The sequence below is a fragment of the Lepidochelys kempii genome, chromosome 9 (genome assembly GCF_965140265.1).
Source record: "Lepidochelys kempii isolate rLepKem1 chromosome 9, rLepKem1.hap2, whole genome shotgun sequence".
Taxonomy (NCBI): domain Eukaryota; kingdom Metazoa; phylum Chordata; order Testudines; family Cheloniidae; genus Lepidochelys; species Lepidochelys kempii.
The window spans coordinates 83,968,198-83,988,316 of record NC_133264.1 but is presented as its reverse complement, the minus strand read 5'-3'; the positions used below and the strand labels follow the sequence as shown (position 1 = coordinate 83,988,316).

General features: G+C 43.0%; 1 protein-coding gene across 2 annotated transcripts in view; it reads right to left on the bottom strand.

The window, feature by feature from the left end:
• Window positions 1-20,119, bottom strand: part of CAPN6 (calpain 6) — an 82,000-nt gene that overhangs the window by 14,192 nt on the left and 47,689 nt on the right. The window contains exons 3-10 of one of the 2 annotated variants that reach the window (XM_073358847.1): window positions 16,471-16,602; window positions 15,562-15,770; window positions 14,503-14,695; window positions 10,515-10,708; window positions 8,360-8,437; window positions 6,912-7,107; window positions 3,673-3,795; window positions 918-1,120 (exon numbers count right to left, since the gene is read on the bottom strand). In XM_073358847.1, the coding sequence (XP_073214948.1) occupies window positions 918-1,120; window positions 3,673-3,795; window positions 6,912-7,107; window positions 8,360-8,437; window positions 10,515-10,708; window positions 14,503-14,695; window positions 15,562-15,770; window positions 16,471-16,602 (1,328 nt within the window). The remainder of the gene's footprint in view (window positions 1-917; window positions 1,121-3,672; window positions 3,796-6,911; window positions 7,108-8,359; window positions 8,438-10,514; window positions 10,709-14,502; window positions 14,696-15,561; window positions 15,771-16,470; window positions 16,603-20,119) is intronic. The other variant, XM_073358848.1, reaches the window with a different exon arrangement.

The following is a 20,119-nucleotide window of genomic DNA, read 5'->3' as shown; positions in this document are numbered from 1 at the left end:
CTATGCCCTGGGGAGAGAAACCAATTGTCTGCTATTTACCTGCTCTGGGAAACTCCAGATCAATGACCCCCTGCACTGTATAAAGGGTGGACTAAACATGTTCACAGGCTCTGAGCAGAACCTGTGGTGAACCTGAATCCACGAGGAAAGCACTTGAGTGGGGGGTTTGAAGGACTGCCCCTGCCAGAGCCCACGTTAAGCTTGGGGTGATCTCTGGTAAGTTTATTAGAATGCATATAGGTTCTTTCACTGTTTCTAATGTGTTTTTCTTGTAATGCTTTTACCTTAAGAATAAAATGGGCTTTCATGGGAAGAGCTGTGTAGTACCTTATAATGATGGGTAATTACTCTGTTATTAGTCTCTGAAGAGAAAGTAAGCAGGTCTTCTTAGGCAGCCTCTTGCTAGGATATCCCAGTATGGTCAGGGGACTGTACAGCCTGGAAAACCCTGATCAGAAGGGAACGAGAGGCATGTTCCACTCAAGAGAGGTGGTGGCTGGGAGAACCAGAAGCCTAGAGTGGGTGCCATTGCTGGACCACAGAGGGAGAATACAGGTGCAATTACCCTCAACTGTGACACCTACTTTTAGGGGCCTAACTAAAAATGTCCCCATTTTCAGATATTCTGATGGTCCACAGCTCCCAGTGAAGCTAATGTGGCTGAGAGTGTTTAGCACGTCTGAAAAAATCACATCACTTTTGTTTAGATGCCTACCTCTGGCTGTAAGGGTGTCTAGCTTCGAAACACTGAAAAACTAACCTTCATTTATAACAGCAAAGACTCATGTAGATGAACTTCAATGAGTCACACAGTCACCTTCCGTGACCCAATGGTATTTGGAGGATTAACCATGCTGGTGAAAGGGGAACTGGAGTCAGTGGGAGAAACCTTTTTACTGTTGTAAAGTAGCAAGTACCTGAGTTCTGATGGCACATCTGTAAAGAGCCTCAGGATAAATGCTGTGACGATGCCAGGATAGTGTGTTGTTGGGATAAGAACATAGCGACCCCGTGCAAGGAGCTTCCTCAGAAACACGGTGCGTGTATTGATGTAAATGGAGGTTGCCACTCTTTCTTGTACTTGCAGCTTGTGCATCCGATAGTCTCTGTTAAGCTCCACCTACAGTTACACAGCAGAACAAGATCTGGCATGTTTATTTCTCACTCACAGTCTTTCTTGCTGCATTGTTTGGTTCTGGTTTCCAGTGATGAGACATGAATGCCTCCACAATGATGTGCAGTCATGTGAGCAGGAAAATCAAACGTTGCGTTCCCTAGCCAGCCCCAAGGTACATTTAGGCAGATCCTGGACATCATTATACAACAATCTGGTTTGAAATGGATTTAGTGCTAAAGAAGTGGCTAACATCATCCTTCACTTACAAACACCACCAAACAAAATGGGCCACATTTTCTAAAGATTAATATTTTACCATACTAATAATAATACTTGAGACTTATTTAGAGCTTTTAATCCAAGGATCTCAAAGCTTTACAAAGGATCAATATCATTATCCCCACCACACAGATGGCAAAAATGAGGCACTGTGAGGTAAAATGACTTGCAAAACAAAATCAGGGGCAGAATTAGAGTTTCTGACTTCCAGTTCAGTGCTCTAACTGCTGCATCTTTCCCAAATGGAGAATGGGAAAGCCTTTCTACCTGCACTATGTGGACAATGCATTCATACAAGTGCACATGAAGTGAAGCTGCTTTATTTTCAAAGGGCCCACTGCAGAGAGAGCTGCCAGTACATGCTGTGTCCACCAGCAGAGGCGCAATAATAGAGTAGCAGAGGTCTGAAAATAGCAACCGAAGGCTTGTCCGGGCACTCATTCACACACAAATGTCTCTACTGCATGTTGAGGTTCTTCTGTGGCATCCCTCACTAGAGCACGTAAGTGCTTCTCAAAACGTACAATGTGTAACACAGGAATATGTGCACGCACTTTGATGGAATGCCCTTTGCTGTCCCTTCTAATCTGAATACAGAAAATGTTTGATTGACATCTATGCTTGGTTCACAACCTTGAAGCAATATCTTCTCTGGGGGACTGCAACATTTTCTACAGAATCATTACAATATGTATGTATTTCTCCAGCCATTCTACCTGCAAAAGTAACACTAACTTGTCTGCTGGCATAATTTCTTTGACTTCAATGAAGCAGAGAATTTGGCTTATAAACTTCAGTGTGTAATTAGCCACATTAATTAGTAGGACTGGTCAAACATTTCCAAAACACAATTTTGACAGACAAAAAAGAAGACGACATTTCTGTGAAAATGTTATCCTGTATTCAGATTGTTATCCTATAATTAGGTTTATTGAATAGATAAGAATACGGAATAGACAAATCATGCAGTGTTCCGGAAGAATGTATTAATTATACTTCTCAATATATTTTGATACTGTGAATTTATCAAATGTATATGCATTGAATGTAAATGTCAACTTGCTGTTTATGGCACAATCAACTCATGTACTGTTGTTTAGGGTAGGGACAGTGATCAAGACTGAGCTTGATAAGTTTATGGAGGGAATGGTATGATGTGACTGCCTACAATGGCATGTAGCTGAACTGTGATTATTAGTAGCAAATATTTCCAGCGGCCAGTGATGGGACACTAGACGGGAAGGGTGCTGAGTTACTACAGAGAATTCTTTCCCCAGTGTCTGGCTGTTGGGTCTTGCCCACATGCTCAGGGTCTTACTGATCACCACATTTGGGGTATGGAAGGAATTTCCTCTCAGGTCACTGAGGGGGATTTTCATCTTCCTCTGCAACATGGGGCACAGGTCACTTTCAGGTTTGAACTAGTGTAAATGGTTGATTCTCTGTAACTTGAAATCTTTAAATCATGATTTGAGGACTTCAGTAACTTCACCAGAGGTCAGGGGTCTATAACAGGAGTGGGTGGGTGAGGTTCTGTGGCCTGCGCTGTTTAGGAGGTCAGACTAGATGATCATGCTGGCTCTTTCCGGCCTTAAAGTGAGAATGAATGATGTCCAGAGTTTGCTTTTTATTCCCCCATTTTTCTTCTTGCTACTTTGCAACTTTTGCAAATTTTCTCAACTTTTCACTGTAGCCATAGGAAACAGCGGGGAAAAAGAGACAAATGTTCAGACACCATTCATTCTGTTGCATTGATTGGCAAAATGAAAAGCAAGGGGGGGAAATGAGAAAACCAACAACCCCGCAAAAACCTTCACATTTCAAACACCAACATTCTAGATAATTTTTTTGTAACAAACTAAAAAGATTGTTTCATTTCCAAACCTGATGAATGAAAGAGACTTCAAAATTTTCTGCACTTTCCCCGCCCACCAACTCCTCCAGCGTTGTGTGAACTGTTTCATACAGTCATCACCAGCGCAATAGTAGAGGCTGTCAGGAGGAAGCTGAGTGGACACAATCATGTCTCCCACATGTGGCTTGCCATATCCTGCTGCTCCTTAAGCTCAAGAGGCAGGGGTTTGAGCTTTGAAACTGAAGAGCCCCAGTGACTTTGGTATCTGAATGTATTTGCAGTAACTGGGCAAGAATCATGTTGAGAGATCTCAGGGGCAGTTAGACCCCATGGTGTCTGAAATGTGCATCTACCTGCCAAACACCCATTGATGAGGTGAAGCTGCAGTTAGGTTCTAAACCCAAATGAAGATGTGGCCTACCTTGAAGATTTCAAAGCCAATAGGGAAGTTGTCCCCTTTCCCATCTTTCTTGTAAATGCGTTGATCCTGTTGCTGTAGTGAAATCAGCACTTTGTCCTCAGCCTTCTTGACATCAAAGACATACTAGCAAGGGGGAGACAGAACAGAGAACCAGCTGTTTAGGACAACATCTCTGGGATACTGTACACAAGGGCATACTGCAGAGGTACCTGGAAATGGATGCAGAACCATCATTCCAGGGACAAACCCATGATCAATTCCTGACAAGTTGTAGCTGAAAATTAGTTACAATTGTTGGGATTTTGAAACTAATAGTATCAGAGATATTGAAATCAGTGATTCATTCAATGCATGCTAAAAGAGAATGTCTCCAAGTAGCTATTGAAGTGGCATGACACCAGATGTGCTCTGAAAACAATAGTAAAAAGAAATCTTAAAAAATATAAAGGGGAAAGGAGATAAAGTTAAACAACAAAGTCTGGACTGTGCGTTTGCTTTTTTTCTACATGGATCTCCAAGTAGGGCTGGTTTACTCCAGGTATTTTCCTTACCGGTGACATGAAAATGACAAATGGGTTGTATCTGATGATGCATAAAGAAAGCATGAAAAGGGTTTTTTGTTCCACACCCCCAGACCCCAGTTACTTCAGAAATGTCCGTTTTGGTCTTTCCTGGTTTTGCTGAAAATATTTGGAAGACTCAGAGAAATTGACTGAGAGGATGGTTTGCATCTTTAACTAAGAGATATTTTATCCCAACGGTGTTTAAGGGATTTTAGTTGAGTAGGTTTCAACAAGACCAAACAAAAATCAAAATATTTGTGCAGCCTGTATAAATAGCACTTCCTCTTCTCAATGAATCATGCTTCACTGGTTTTTTAATTATGGTATCACTATCCTACTAGTTCACCAGTGATTCAGAATCTTTCAGAGAAAAGAGAGTAGACAAGACCAGAATTTCTAATACATAAAAGAAGGCCAGAAGAGTGTTTTTTACACCACAAAGAAGCAAACGGGGCCAAACACCAAATTCTTTCCCCATTCACAGACACCTTTAAGTTCCCTGTTCATTCCTCATACTTGCCACTAATGGGCAAATCTCAGTTGTAGGAAATTGTCAAGGGAAAGAAATGGTGCTATATATGTCAAGATTAGGAAGATTGGATGCTCCCCTGCACTGAGACTATGAAGCAAATGAAAAACAGCATCAAATTGCAATGTGGCCCAACTGTGCAGTGCACTGATCTGGCTTCATGTTTTAAAGAGAACGCTGGAACATTGTGACCAGTATTGAGGGTAATGTAATCTGTGGTATGTTTAGCTTTCTCCCATCCGATGCTGCTGAAAAGTTTTCCTCACTAGTTCTCCTCGGGGGTGGACACTGGGATTGCCTTTGCTTTCACCGTCTAATCTACCCCTGCTGGTGATTTCAGATTCCTCAGAGTCACTCTGCCCTGTACAATGAGGCACCTTCCCTTCTTTCTCCCCTTTACCGTCATGCTTTAGGGCAATATCATTTTAACTTTGAGGAAACGTCAAACTCTTGCAGAGGAGGCACAAGGAAAGCTGTCCTGGAGAAAATTAATTCCCTCCCAGGCTCTCGGCCTGTTATTTCTTTCTGGTTTAACTGTTTCTTGTCAGGACTGAGGGGACTCAAGAATCTCTACCTGAGGAGTGATAAATAGTGAGAACCACTATTTAGGCTCCAATTTTGTTCTCCTAGTAGCCAATAAAGTAACCAATAAGAGAAATTAGCCCTGGGCATGTGCTGATAGCAGATTGTCAAAATGCTTAAATTCTCTTATTTTGCAAGGGAAGTGGATATCTCATAATCCCTCTGTGAAAATATTTGCTTCAGAGGAGGCCGTCAAGGGAATTAGACTGTTCCCTCCGGTGGGTGAGGGTCAGAAATGGTCTCCAGACTGTTGTAGTATGTGACACAGGAACAAGGTAATTTAATTTGTCCTTAACTAAAGGTAAAGATTTCACAGGAATGCTAGTACTAATCTTTGAGACAGGATTTAATAAAAGAAGCTCTTTTCACTGCATCTGATCTATAATATTCTTCTTACATCAGGAACTCTTCTTTTTTGTAGTTGAACACTTAAAAAGTAGACCGACACAAACACTAAGAAAATGTCCAAGATCAGAAAGAGGAACTGCCACCCCTGTGAACTGGACAAATTCACATGAGCACTGATCCTTTTCAAGGGAGACTGTTTGTGGAAGAGATAGAAGAGAAGCCATTCTTCCCTGCTAGGCACCTAAAGGCAAGGACAAGCGGGGAGTTACAGATGATTCCTAGTCTGAGCAATGAAGATTGCAGCTGTCTGATGCCCTGCTAAGAAAATAGAAGGAATGCTGACAGAAACCACCCAACTAAATGTAGACAAGGAGGCACAAAAACAGTCTCTGCAATTGTAAGTATGGGGAGTTCTCCCAAAAAACAAAGAGGTCAATTTTCAAAGTAATATGTGGAGCACTGAATGCCCAGCTCCCACTGACAATAATGGGAGTTTTGCATTTGACTCCTCATGCGCTGTGCTGGCAATGTCTGACACGGGGGAGAGCAAAGAACCAGCTAACTTTGATAGCTTGAGAGCAATCAGCTAGGACAAGAAAAAGAGAGCCTTGTGAGTAGTGATGGGAGAATCAACTCTGGGGTTTTATATATCCTTAAGGAACCTAATCAGTGCAAAAAGTTACCCCTTGATCACACTCAGCCAAAGTCTCTACAGGGTTAATACTATTAATAAAATGAATTAGTGCCAACATAAAATTTGGACCAGTGTTCCTTTAGGTGTTGGGAGAATGGACATGGATTCAGGGCAATAGGTCACTCACCTCCCTTCATCATCATCCACGAGGGACACCTCCTCCTGCCTTGACCATGTGGGCAAGGCTCAGTATAGCTAAAATGAGTCTTAAATAAATATCTATATACTCTGCAAGGTATTACAGAAGTCACTGAAACATATATGAGTCTTTATCCTGTGACAATGTTTAAACCTAGGTGAGATGTTTGTCTAAAAGTTCTGCTCTAGGAATTATTTTGGGGGAAGTTCATGGCCTGCGTTCTATGGGAGAACACTAGGTGGTCACAGTCCCTTCTGGTCTTGGAATCTATGAAACAACATGCTCCCAGGTGGTCTTTACATGGAAATGCACAGGCTTCCTGTTCAAGAGTCACCACTGACCCCCAAGGATTGCCTTCTCAATTCAGTGTAAATGAGCTCCTACCTGGGGATTCTGTAAGAAGGTGGCTCTGTAATCGAAACACCCTCCGGAGCGGTTTTTCAGTGGTTCCGAATGCTTGGTCCAGGCCCCGTACACCATTTTCTTCTCCCAGGTTTTGTGGATGCTGAAGTACGAAGTGTTCACAATACGACAGACATCAACATCGGTGAAGTTCTCACACCAGTCATCAAATGTCATCCTGAACCAGGGACACAAGCAAGGCATGATTTGTAAAAAAGGCCTCAAGCTTTCCATAAAAAGGATCATCATGCCCATCTGTGGCAAGACAACACACGGTGCCTTCTAAAGCTCAAGTGGAGGCATCACTTGTCTTTCACCTTAACCCATCTGATCCTAAGAACATGGTTATAACCACAGGGCTGGAACTGGTACTGTATGTATGGCATAGGGCAAATGCCATCTCTGTACCTGCTACAAAGGTTCTATCTACAACACAGAAGCAACCATTTCAGGTGACTTTGTTATAGCCTGTTGGTCTCCATACATGGTTACAATGTGGGTCCCTCCTGAAGTGTACTCAGGATTTAAATACAGCCTAGCACTGTCCCTAAACTGGGCTATGGCGTGTGAAACAGTTAAAACCCATTTAAGTCTCATCTATGGGAGTGTTTTAACCAAGAAATATTGCTGTAGTTTCAGCGGGGTAGCCATGTTAGTCTGGGTCAGCGGTTGTTTTTGCTGTAGCTGTGACATAGTTGCAGATGGTCCTGAAGATTAATATCCAGTAGGGTCAGTCTAGTAATCATGGCTTGGGGTCTCTCCTGACATAGAAGAGACCTGGAACCAAACTCTGCATTTAACCCCTTGTTCCCAGTTCTGACAAAGCGAAGGGTATGCAGTGACACACTGACCCTTGGGACAGGAGAATGTCTGTCGATAGTGACCCCTCCCCGCTGGCTCATCAGGGCTCCAGACAGTCTGTCTGGAATACAGAGTCCCAAGTCAGGGAAACAATGACTAGGATCAAAATTAGTTAATTACATCTTTATTTATAGGGACCTCACTTCTACAGTGATGGATGAATTGGAAATCCATGAGGTAGATACTGTACCAGGCAGATAGTTTTAGATGCAGTTTGGGAGAGTGCCTGATATTTGATAGTTTGCCATGCACAAATCAATTTAGGAAGAAGGGGATTTTCCTAAATACTGAAGGAGCATGGATCTGAGGTGCCTGTAATGTAAGTACTCATTCAGGCCGAGGTATTTGGTTCCATTGCTTCTTTCGCACGCTTTCCATCCCCACCCTCTGAGAATCTGAAGCAACACTAGTTGCTAATGTCCAATGTCAGTAGCTGCAGGACAGTCCCAGGCCCTCATGCATTCAGAGAAATTATCCTTGAGGGAGGTACAACACCAGGACGAATAATAACTGTTGACTTAGACAGCTCCAGTGGAGGTTCCCCAAGCAACAGAGATATTTTTACTCACCAGAACTCGCCATCATTTTGAACTGTGAGTCCCAAGCTCTTACGCTCTGAGTCGCTCACTTTCTTCCATTCTTCAGACCTGGAAGTAAAAAAGTGCTTTAATATGTGAAATTAAATCTTCTCACTTGGGAAAAAAAAGTCCCTTTATTGTCCCCTCATATTCAAATACTGTCTGAGCACTGACAAGATGGATCATATATAGGAAAGTTTTGTTGCCTTACACAGAGGCATTTATTAAACCATCACTGACACATGGTTAAAGACAAAATGTTAAACACAGTTACAGCAGCACTTGATTTACTTCACTTGAGAGCCTCTCCCTCAGTATAGCTGAACCATTGGCTTGGAAGGTCAGATTTGGATGAAATTTCCACATGAGAATGACTTTATTCCCCAAGGACCCTCACAATGTACATGAACTGCTCTGGAAACACAGCCTGAATTTCCTCCTGAGCGATTTATCATGCTCTGCACTTGGACGGGAAGGTATTATATAAGGGGTGGCTACACGGACATTTCGTTTGTGGCAAGCTGGGGTGTGACCAACCCCACATTAGCGTGCCGCTGTCTAACTGTTCATGTGTACTCTGCTGATTTACATTAACAGTCTGCTAGTGCACTTTGATTTAGTCCTGTTTCCAAGAGGGCTAGATGAAAGTGCTCCAACAAACTGTTAACACCTAGTCCTCTTCGAACCAGGCCTAGATCAAAGCAGATCGGTGAATTGTTAATGTGCATCAGCAGGGTGCACAAACAGCTAGTTTCACATCCCATCTTGCTGCAGTCTAATTGTTCATGTGGACAGGCCCTAAGGGCAAATCTGCTCTACAAATGTACATCAGCACAGCTGCACCAATGCAGCTGTGCCACTGTAGCACGTCTGGTGAAGACACTCTAAGCCGACAGTACAGAGCTCTCTTGTTGGCTTAATAACGCCACCTCTGCAAGAGGCGGTAGCTATGTCCGCGGGAGACGCTCGCCCTCTGACATAGCACAGTCTACACAGGGTGTTAAGGTCGGTATAACTATGTCACGTAGGGGTGTGGATTTTTCAATGGGCCAGCCCCACAGATCTTGCTCATGCCAAACTCTACCGAAGTAAATGGAGTTTTGCCGGAGAAAGGGCTGAGAGTACACTTCAGAATCTGGCCCTCTGTCTCTAGTATAAATCAAGACAACTTGTTTCTCTTTGCATCTGGCCAGCTCAGCACTTTGTTTGAACGGGGATAAAGCACCGACTGAAAGTAACAGCCTCTTTGTCAGATAAAAGAGGAAAGACAGGGAAGTTGGTACACTGTTATTAAGGAGCATCATATTATTAAGTGTTGAAAGCATTGACTAAATGCCCTAGAAATGGCCAACTGAAATGTAATGTATTATTTCTTTCTTTTAATGTTTAAGGCCTTGGGTCATGGAACAAACCCAGCAGAACCAGTCACTCTGCTCCTCCTTAACTCTCTGGAAGGGTTTCTGCAGAACTCATGACCCATGTGATGATCCATTACAAAGTCATTTAAGAAATAATACAATTTGCACTTTGATGGCACATTTCATCAGCGCCTCAAGATAGCCTAAGAGGGAGCATTTTTCAGATGGGAAAGTGAGCCACAGAAAGGCTCAGTGGCTTGCCAGGATCATGCAGGGGGTCTGTGACACAGATGAGAACAGACCTCCCGTCCTTGACTCATCATCCTTATACTTTAACCACAGACTATGCCGCTTGCCAAAAGAATGCTGCAAGAGGCATGCTGCAGTCCAGAAGGTAAAGTAAGCCACATCTCCCTCATTGCAGCAGGATGTGGTGTTCCATTTGTTCGTAGGCTGCTACGCTTGGGAAGAGATGACAGAACACTCCCAACGTCAAAGAGGCTCTTGTCTTGTGGAATGCCATAGCATTTCATAGAGACACAAGTTGGGTGAGGTGGTATCTTTTATTGGACCAGCTTCTGTTTGTGGAAGGGACAAGCTTACAAGCTTCACAGAACTCTTCATCGGGTCCGGGGAAGGAAACTCGAAAACTACTTACCTTGTCTCTTGTATCCTGGGACAAACACTGCAAACAACATTGTGTTTCTTAGCATTTAATCACACATCTAACTTCCAGCAGCCACAAATGACAGCTAAATTATTGGAACACAGAAGCCCCCAACACGTACTGGTCACTCCATGCACCGTTCCACTCCTTCTTTCCCCACGGATTCCTCATTCTGATCATGAAGAGCTTTTCTGACTTAAAAGAGAACAGGAGCCTCTCTCCGAGGCGCACCTTCTGAACTGCCGTCACCGAGTAGGCATGGCCTATGATCAGACCCATATCCGTCTCCACCTCGGTGTCATTGGGGGATGAAGTCTGCAGCACACAGAAAAAATCCCACAAGGAACTAATATGAACTTCAAAATCAATAAGGGCACCTAGCACATACACAGTCAAGAGGTTTATTTTTTTACATACCACTGTGGGTTCCCTTGTAGAAATACAGTAACAGAGGAATTGCCATAATGGATCAAAGTCAACATCCCTCTAGACCAGTATCAGGCAGCCTAAGGATCCAGGGGACTAGAACCCTGGTCTGGGGAGTTTGGGGCAGCTGATGTTCTCACATCATTACCAGGAGGCCATACAAAGTGAAATCCAGGGTGTACTGTGGAGATTAGGCACCGCAGCATGTACTGCCCAAGGAGTCCAGAGAGACAGCACGCTGTGGCCTTCTGATTGGCCCATGCTCACTATTTAACCTTGGAGGGTGGCCCAGGGAGCTGTTTGGGCAACCATGCAGGCTTCTGGCTTGCTATGATGCCAGACCTCAGCTTGTTTATTGGTCTCCAGTCTCTGACCCCAGCCAGACCCCGACTCTTGCCTAGTAACTACCTCGACTCTGAACCTGGTCTGACTCTTACCCTGGCTCTCACCCATTGATCCCAGTTCTAGTGATTACGCTGGTCCCTGTGTGCTGACTACTGCCGTGTGACAGTCGGTGCATCTCTTGTGTATGCTGATGCTATCAGATTAGTTTCCTCTGGGGACCTTAACTCAGATTTGAACCCAGGTCTCCAGATGTGACAGGTTGGTAGCGTGTTACCCTGGTGTCCTGCCTGGCATGATCAGCTACTGATCTAAGATGCAGTGAGCTGTAGCTCACGAAAGCTTATGCTCAAATAAATCTGTTAGTCTCTAAGGTGCCACAAGTACTCCTTTTCTTTTTGCGAATACAGACTAACACGGCTGCTACTCTGAATCCTGATCTAAGAATGTTTGACAAATGCTTCTCCTGCACTTGGATTTCTATCTGTTTTATGCAGATGGGGCTGATACAAAGCCCATTGAAACCCATGGAAAAGAGATTCCCGTTTAATAAATGGGTTTTGGATCAGGCCCTTATATTGTTTTTCTTTCACGTTGGGCCAGATCCTGCAGGGCTTACATACTCTCTACACAACCAACACTCCCCTTGGAGCAGCAGGAATGAGTTGTTAGGGTTTGGCTCTTTGCATTTCTCAGTTCTCTTCATGGAACAGAATGACCAAAATCAAATCTCAGCGATGATACAAGCCTTGGTTCTGGTGGGAAGAGAGGGATGGACTACAGCACTGATAGTGATGTGTGACCATGCCAGACATTCTTACCCATTTCAAATCAGCTGGAAGATTTGAACAGCTTGGTATATAAATTAGTAAAAAAAGAAGCAACAGAGAAACTTCTCACCACATCTAACTATCAGATCAGGTCTGACTGATGCGCTTGAAATTGCAGGACTAATGCCAAGACCACAGTATATTTCAGCGACAACAGCTCACAAAGAATCAGTTCATATGTTATATTGAGAGCCACTGACATTTCCCAGGGCTTCCCCCCCCCAACACTTTCTTTCATTTGTACTCTTCACAAATAAGAGCACAAGTTTCCATGACAGCAAAGGAGTCTATCACCATTCCTGCTTGTTAAACTGTAGCGCCAGAAGAATCTCCATTAGCGACTGCACTCTTCTTTTCAGCAGGATGGCACCTGGCTTTTTCACTTTCTATTTAAGGTTGTTGTTTTTTTTCTTTTAAATAAGAAATTTAAACTGCCTTCCATTTGAACTGCCAAATGTACAAGCCTTGGGATGTTCTGTAAACAAAGGAGCATGTTGGGTCACTTCTAAATTGGGATGTAAGCCACTTAAGTATTAAATATTCTGCAGTTAGCAAGCACTGTGGTGTGTATAACACACTTATCGGAGCCGAGAGGTAAAATGCTAGTGAGGCAGTTTCATACACCAGGATAAATCAATAAATATAGTGCCTGCATAACAAGGTTGAGAAGCATTTGTGTTTTATTTGATTAATTCAAAGGGCAGAAATAGAACTTCAGGGGAGAATGGAAAGCACTAGCAAGTGCTTAATTTTATTCCAGCCACCTAAACTTTTACCTTTTCCCCAAGCTATTGTTATTAAATAAACAGCCTCAGCATTTTTTAGTGATAATTTCAATCACCCCCTTGGTATTTCTGTCCACTGCCATCACATTAAAGCAGGATGCCAGCCTAAGGCTTTGGGGGAAGTTAGTGATAGAGCTTGTCAGACTTTTGTTTTTAATGTTGAGTTTCTGTCAAAAAAACAAAACAAAACACCCCGACTCCCAAAATATTTGGATACTGAAGTGCAGCTGCAGTGCCTCATGGGAGTTGTAGTTTGGGAGCCTCATGCGCTCATTCTCCATTCTATAGGCTGGTAGTCCAATCAGGGAGCCATCTCCCAGGCACCATGCTCTCCCCTCTTGGTGAAGGGAGACAGTGCATTGAAACAGTGGATGCCGAGTTGTAGTTAGAGCAATGACCTCCACACTTAGTTGACCTGCTTTGCAATCATGGGGGATCTTTCGATTACCACCAACTTTCTTGCTGCAGAAGTGGGCCAGAGCTGATTGTTCTGGGATCGGCACACAAGTGCCAATGTTAATACACTCATATTTTCAAGGAACAATTTCCAAACAAAGCAGGTAGTTGGGAACTCATATTGCAGACTGTAAGTACTAACCAGTTAATCACCACAGTACTTCTAGGGGGGAGGTAAGTGGTATAATTTCCATTTTGCAAAGAGGGAAACGAAGCTGAGAGGTTAAGTGACTTGACTAAGTCCATAGATGTTAGCCTTGACATTTATAGGTCTCCAGAATTGAAAGGAGAGAGCAGTGCAGCCAGGAGCTTCATAGAACCTTAACTCTGCCCTGTTTGATCTTATGGAATTATCCCCTCTCCCTTTCACACCCTTCCCCGGGGCTCCTGTCCAGAAAATAAGTAAACTCAGTTTCTAAATAATTTTAAAATAAATTCACAGAAAATCCAAAAATGCATGGTGAGCAGTTTGTTTTCCCTTCACTTGTGATGTCATCTTCATTTAAGGTGGGATTTTCAATGGCTTTCAGCATTGGTCTAACCCTGCTTCCACTGAAGTCAATGGGAGCTTTAGCATGGGCTTTTGGGGAGCAGAGGTAGGCCAGTGACTAGCACTTTTCACAACCCTGCTGGTAGCTCCTTGGGGCAGGGAGCATGTCTCTTTGCTCTCTTGTAAAGCATCCAGCCCACTTTGGGTGCTATGTAAATATGTATAGGATAGTCTTAGACTGCAAGTATTCACAGTGGTTTTTATTTCACCAGAAGCTTTAGTGAGAAACATAAAGCCCACGTTCCTGCTCTGAACAGCTGGATGAGCTCACCACTTCCACTCAGCTCCGGTACTATATTGACACAAAGATGGCCCTGTCACCACCAGCAGGAAGAAGAATTAGCAGCTCAGTGCTTGGAAAAGTGATTCTGTAAACAGGTTTCAGCAAGAAGTTAAATGTCTTAAGGGGACATGGTGCCAGCCTCCTTGGTTGGAAGTGAGTATACTCTAAATTTGTTCATCTCTGCTCAAGTTACAAATTGGGTACCTTTCTCCATTCAGAAAGGTCAATGGCGGGGCACGTGACTGTGGTTTCCTGAATTATAGCCGGTGGCTTAGGGAATTGTTCTTGGCTGACAGCATTGCCAAGTCATTAGCTTTCTACAAACCACCTTTTCAAAATCCAAATTAAGGATATGCTGAATATATTTATGTTAAGATCGTTTTTCCAGGCAAGAAAAATCAGAATAAACCATTGTATATCAAAGTCTGCACACATACCGTGATGGAACAGCTGATTAACCCGCCTCTTTTATGTACTTTCAGCAAGTCTTCAAACAGCTTCATTTGCTCAGAAATATTTTCACAATATTTGCCCTTGACCAGGTCAATGGATTCTGCCACTGCTCCAGTGAAATCAATAATTGCATCTGCAGCAGTGCCTCCATCCAGGGCTTCATAAGACTCAGCCAGCCTAGAGGTAAGATGGAACAAATTGACTCATTTTCTGGCTGTTAAAACCAAGCCAAATCGGATTATTTCTGTGTAATATTTGAGACCACCAAGAAAAAGGATCACAAGTTTGTCTGAACAGCAGGGAACTGGGAAGAAAGCTTTGTTACACTGCTATGCAATAGACCTGAGAGCATCCCTAAGATTCCTGGTCTCTGAACTGCTAGCTTTAGATGTAATGAAGGGGAAACATGATTTTTGTAAGAAGCATGGGAAGGAGATCACTGCCTTAGGAGCACCTCCTGGCTAGAGCTGGTCAGAATATTTTTGTTACAACGATTTTCTGTGTGAAAATGCTGTTTTGATTTCCCCCCCAAATTGGATCAATTTCAACAAAAAATGTGGATTTTTTTTAAATGTTGCCATGTCCAATTTTCATGTTTTCAGAATAAAAGGGTTTGATTTTTCATTTAAAGGAACTTTTCATTTCAAAATGTAAAAAAAAAAAAAAGATCAAAATGAAACATTTTGAATTTATTAAAATGAAATGTTTTGACCCTGAAATAATTTTTCCAGAATTTTGTTTTGCAAAAAAAATACAAAATTGAAATGTTGGCTTTTTGTCCAGAATTGGGATGATTTTTTAAGTTTGAAATGTTTCACAATAATGAGAAGTCTGATTTTGACCAGCTCTGCTCTTGGGAATGGTTTAATGAAGGGTCCTGGAGTCAGTCTCAAAGCTACATATTCTCCAAGAGCAGCAGTAATTGGGAAGTAACCTGGGGAAATATGATAGGGGTGAGAGAGGAAATCAGTAGCATCTGAAATGATAAGGTGGATTTTTATGTGTAGCTGAAATCACTTAAAGGACATTCAGCTAATTCATACTTTGCATAAGCTTTCTCCAGTAGTGCGCTCCAGAATTCATTCTCCATGTTGGAATGGCAGTAGATCAGCTCCCCATTAATTGTTGGCAATCTGTCATCTATGACCACGTCGGTCCACTGTCCAAAATACCAGAACTGGAAGTGAAAAATCCCAGCATATTTCTGGGGTCTCTTTGAATCCCATTCTTGTTCCTTAAAGTTTGGAATCACCTGAGAAATGAAGAAAAGCACAGTTCACCATACACAACAAATGAGACCTAATCAGGGGGTGGCTTGCTCTGGTTCCTTGGCAGATACCACAAAGGGCATGGCTCTGGTAGCCCCATCAGCCTCTGAAGATCTTAAACTGAAATCACAGATAATTGCACCCACCTACACCAGTAGTGAATTTGGTCCCAAAGTACCTAAAGTCGCATTTGGTGCAATCCATGCGGAGAATGAAAACATATCTTGAGGGAGGCTACATGGCACTGGGGTGATATTTGCAGTGACTGATAGAAGCATCACGGTGCAGGTGGTCCCTGTTTCTGCAACATCCTCTGCCTGATACCAATGAGGGTATGGGGGAAATCAGCTCAGTAGAGAGTTGCTTTCTTGTCCTCCAGGCAAGACACATAATAACAAGCCGTGGGAGCAGCAACTGGTGAGGCAGACGGCATATAAAAATGAGCAGCTAATGAAAATTTGAACCTCAAGTGCCTGCTACTCCCCAGCTGTATATTCTTCCTGAAGGGAAGGGAGAGGAGGTGTGGATCATGGGTTACACTAAATTAACACTGACAGGAAGGAAAATGAGCAGGTTTTGTATGGACAGTGATTTTGGATGCAGGACACCTTGGCTCAGGGCACGCAGCTCTTCTTTGGGGACAGGCTTTAGGATGTCAAGCACCAAGCATATTGGGTCACATACCCTTTGCCAGAGATTCTCCCGAAGAGCCAAGCAGGAGCAAGCTGCCACAAACCAGCAGTTCCCGAGCTTCCCTTGGTGCAAGTCATGGGCACTGATTCCATTCACAAACAGGTGTGGGTCTTCACAGAGCTCCTTACAGAACAAAAGAGAAGTTACTGGTACACTTGGGAGCAAAAGTATTTAAGAGCCCAGTGGGGAGTTAGAAACAGAACTGGCAGAACTAAGGGCTGGTCTACACAGGGACATTCAGGAAAGCTAAGGTGAATCAGTGAAAGGTGCAACATTAATGCACATTAAACCTGCATGTGGATGATCTGATTTAAGAGCAAAATGACTTAGTTTGCTGTAGCATGGAGGAGGATTAAGCTACCGTACACTAAGGCCATTTTAGTCCTGAACGAGAGCATCCACGTGAGGGTTCAATGTGCTTTACCTTATGTGCATTAACTTCACACCTTTCATTGATTCACCTTAACTTTCCAGAGTCTCCCATGTAGACTACCCCTGAGTCACATTGAAATTGCAGGAGCAGGCTGGAGAGAAACAATTTTAGTTCTCCATGGTTCCAAAGTACCCTCTAGCAGGAGCACATTAGCATTAACGGGCAGCAGTCGCAACATGGCTGCTTGTGAAAGCTGTGCTTATACACAGGAACCTTTTCAGGGATGACACATACATCGTAATTGCAGCCAAGAGTTGAATGGAGCAGTTCTCAGTTGCACACCACAGCCACACTTCTCTGATGGCCCCAACCAGTTTACAGCATTTAAACTATTATTTTATTTGTTTATGTTCAAACTTGGAAGCTTAAAGTTAGGCACTGAAATCCATAGGGAGGGATGGGTCTTCCAGAAGGATCAGCGTGGGAGGGCCCCTGTGCCGTGCAAGTCCAATTCCTAGTTCCATTCACCTAAATAAGCGGCTTGATTTTCATAAGTACTGAGCAGCTGCAGTTCTCCCTGAAGTCAAAGAGGAGTACAGGTACTCTGCCTCTCTGAATGTCAGGACACCCAGTTACATGCCTAAATATAGGTTTAATTGCCTAATTTAGGCACCCATATTTGAACATTTTTGCCGGAGTTTCTAGCTTTTCATACAGTATGAATGGATGTACAGAATGATGGAGGGTAACATCTGACAGTGCATTTTGAGGAAAGACATGAATGAGAGGGGAGTGATCACTCGGCACCCAGGAGCAGGGAACTTGCTACAAAGACAAGGTTGGGAGAAAGAAAAGAAGGGAGGGGTAGGCTTGGGTGGAGTGAAGGGGTCAAAAGAGGAAGTGGCAGGAAATGACTGCCCCTCACACCGGAATGCTATCATCCTACTGCCTCTGTCAAGGGCCTCCATCATGACTGATACCTCAGGGTTTGAACCGGGGACCTCCAGAGGTGAAAACATGAGCCTTGTTGTCCACATTGGCTTTAATTTGCCTCCCCCAGAGGTTTTCCAAAGTTATTTAGGCACCAAACTGCCCATGAAATTAATGGGCACCTAAGAGCCTTTGAGGACTTAGCCCGATGGCTCTAAGCATGCAGCTGCAAGTGTTCAACAAGCCCAGGGGGCTGAAGGAACAGAGCTTTTTGAGAGTGCTGGCTTTGTTAGCATTACTGACCACTCATCTCGCACGCCTCAGAAAAGTAGCTCTTCTGAACTCAGACAGCATCGACACGCGGTGCTCAGTTATTGGTGTCTATGCAACTCCAGCCCCACGTTCCCAGAGATAACACAGCTAGCAGCACCTTGGAAGTTTGGTGTGCTTGGTAACCTGGAATTCACATTTCAGTACCCGCTGAACTGCATTTTAGAGACCGCAAGAGAAGTGGGGGGCAGAGAGGGATGGCAGTAAGAGTGGGAATGGTGGCATGACGGGGCAGAGGTGGTGGCAGGGACGAGTGTGGGAGATGGAGCGGGTAGCGGTGGAGGGAGGGATTCTTTTTAAAAAAGGGTATTGGGTTTGGGTTTTTTACCCCAATACTATTTTAATCATTTAACAGCATTTCTTGGGAGAATTGTTGAGCATTGGGAGACACAGGCAACTGATCATTATTCAGTGCTCTACTCTTCTGTCAGTAATTCTTACACGTAGACTTCATGAATTAAAAATTTTACAAGAAACTTTGAGTAAGAGAAAGTACATGGAAAATCTGGTATTGCTGGTGTCAGCTAGGCACAGATTACTTACCTGCACGATTGACAGATTCATTATGTTTAGCTGGAATGTACAAGAGCTTTAACACAGGGAATGAGGGCAGGAACTTCAGCTTCTTGCTATGATTTAGACCACCTGAAGATCTGGCCTTTTCTTTGCAATGGTGGTAAACATTCCAAACCCAATGAGGATAAATCTCTAGATTATCTTTTGCTGGACTTTTAAGTAACACGGGCAGTAATATTTTCTAGTTTGTTTTTCCTGTTGAAATGTTGTCATTGGCATAATTAATATGGGGTGGATTTGTTCTCAGGAACAAAGTAGTCCAAACATTTTTGTTGTTGTTTCTTTAGGAAGCCAAGAAAACATATTTTTGAAAGAAATTAAGCACACCCATATTTGACATGTCCAAACAGAAAATTAATCTTATTTGTTCTCCTTGCCAAAAATAGCCATATTAAACTATTGAGGGGATTGTTACATAAACGTTTGTCAAGTGTCTCGTATACGCTTATGTACAGTCCCAAAGCAGCTTGTGTCAAAAAGCCAAGCATGTGGATATGATTAGAGGGAACTGACCACTATGACCGAAAGTAAACACTGGGCTGAAGAGTTGATTGGCACTGCTTCCTTGTTTCTATTGCAGCTGCATAATTTTTTTCAAGATCCTGCTTGATGCATTTTTACCTACTAAAATATTTAGCATGTCTGAAATATTTGAAGCTAAACAACTAGTAAAAGCAAATGATGTGATGTATATTTTCCTTATTATTAATCACAGACATTGGAATAGCACCCAAGACCATAGTATCTGGGTTTAGATGAGGCAAACAAAAAACTCCTACGTGTTTGTTTAATTCCAAACATATACTGTTTCCTTTTTTTCATTGTTTTTGCAGTGTATCAGGAGGAATTGATAGTGTAGGAAACCATTGCTCCATCTAATCTAGATTTCCTTTGAGAGAGTCAGATCTCTATATTGCAACTATCATGATTATCAGGCTTTTGATAATGCTGTTTCTTAGGGCTCCCAGGGGCCTCTTCTGATCCCATACCTGTTATTTAGGTACAAATCCACTGAAATCAGTGGAAATACTCTGGTATAAAACTGGAGCGGGTGAGAACAGAATCTGGGCCCAGATATTTGCAGGAAACCCTATTTTATATATGATGCTCTGTTTGTCCCTTATTGTTCTTCTCAGTCAATTTGTAACCTCATTACTATAAATAATACAGGAAGAAAATATTTGGGTATTTTGCTTGTATGTTCAGAGAGTTCAGCCTTAGAAAGCTCAGTTCTCCCAGTAGTTCTTCAGTTACACATATCTGCATTATGTGTAGAATTATAATTGCCACCTGTATGGAGTCTGCATGGAGTCTGAAAAGGAGGCAAGAGGTTATAGCTGCTTGAGATGCCCCTGAAAATAATGATGTCCCTATTTTCATACAAGACTTTTATTCAGGTAATTCGATTCTGCTTGTGCCATTTCCCATTCT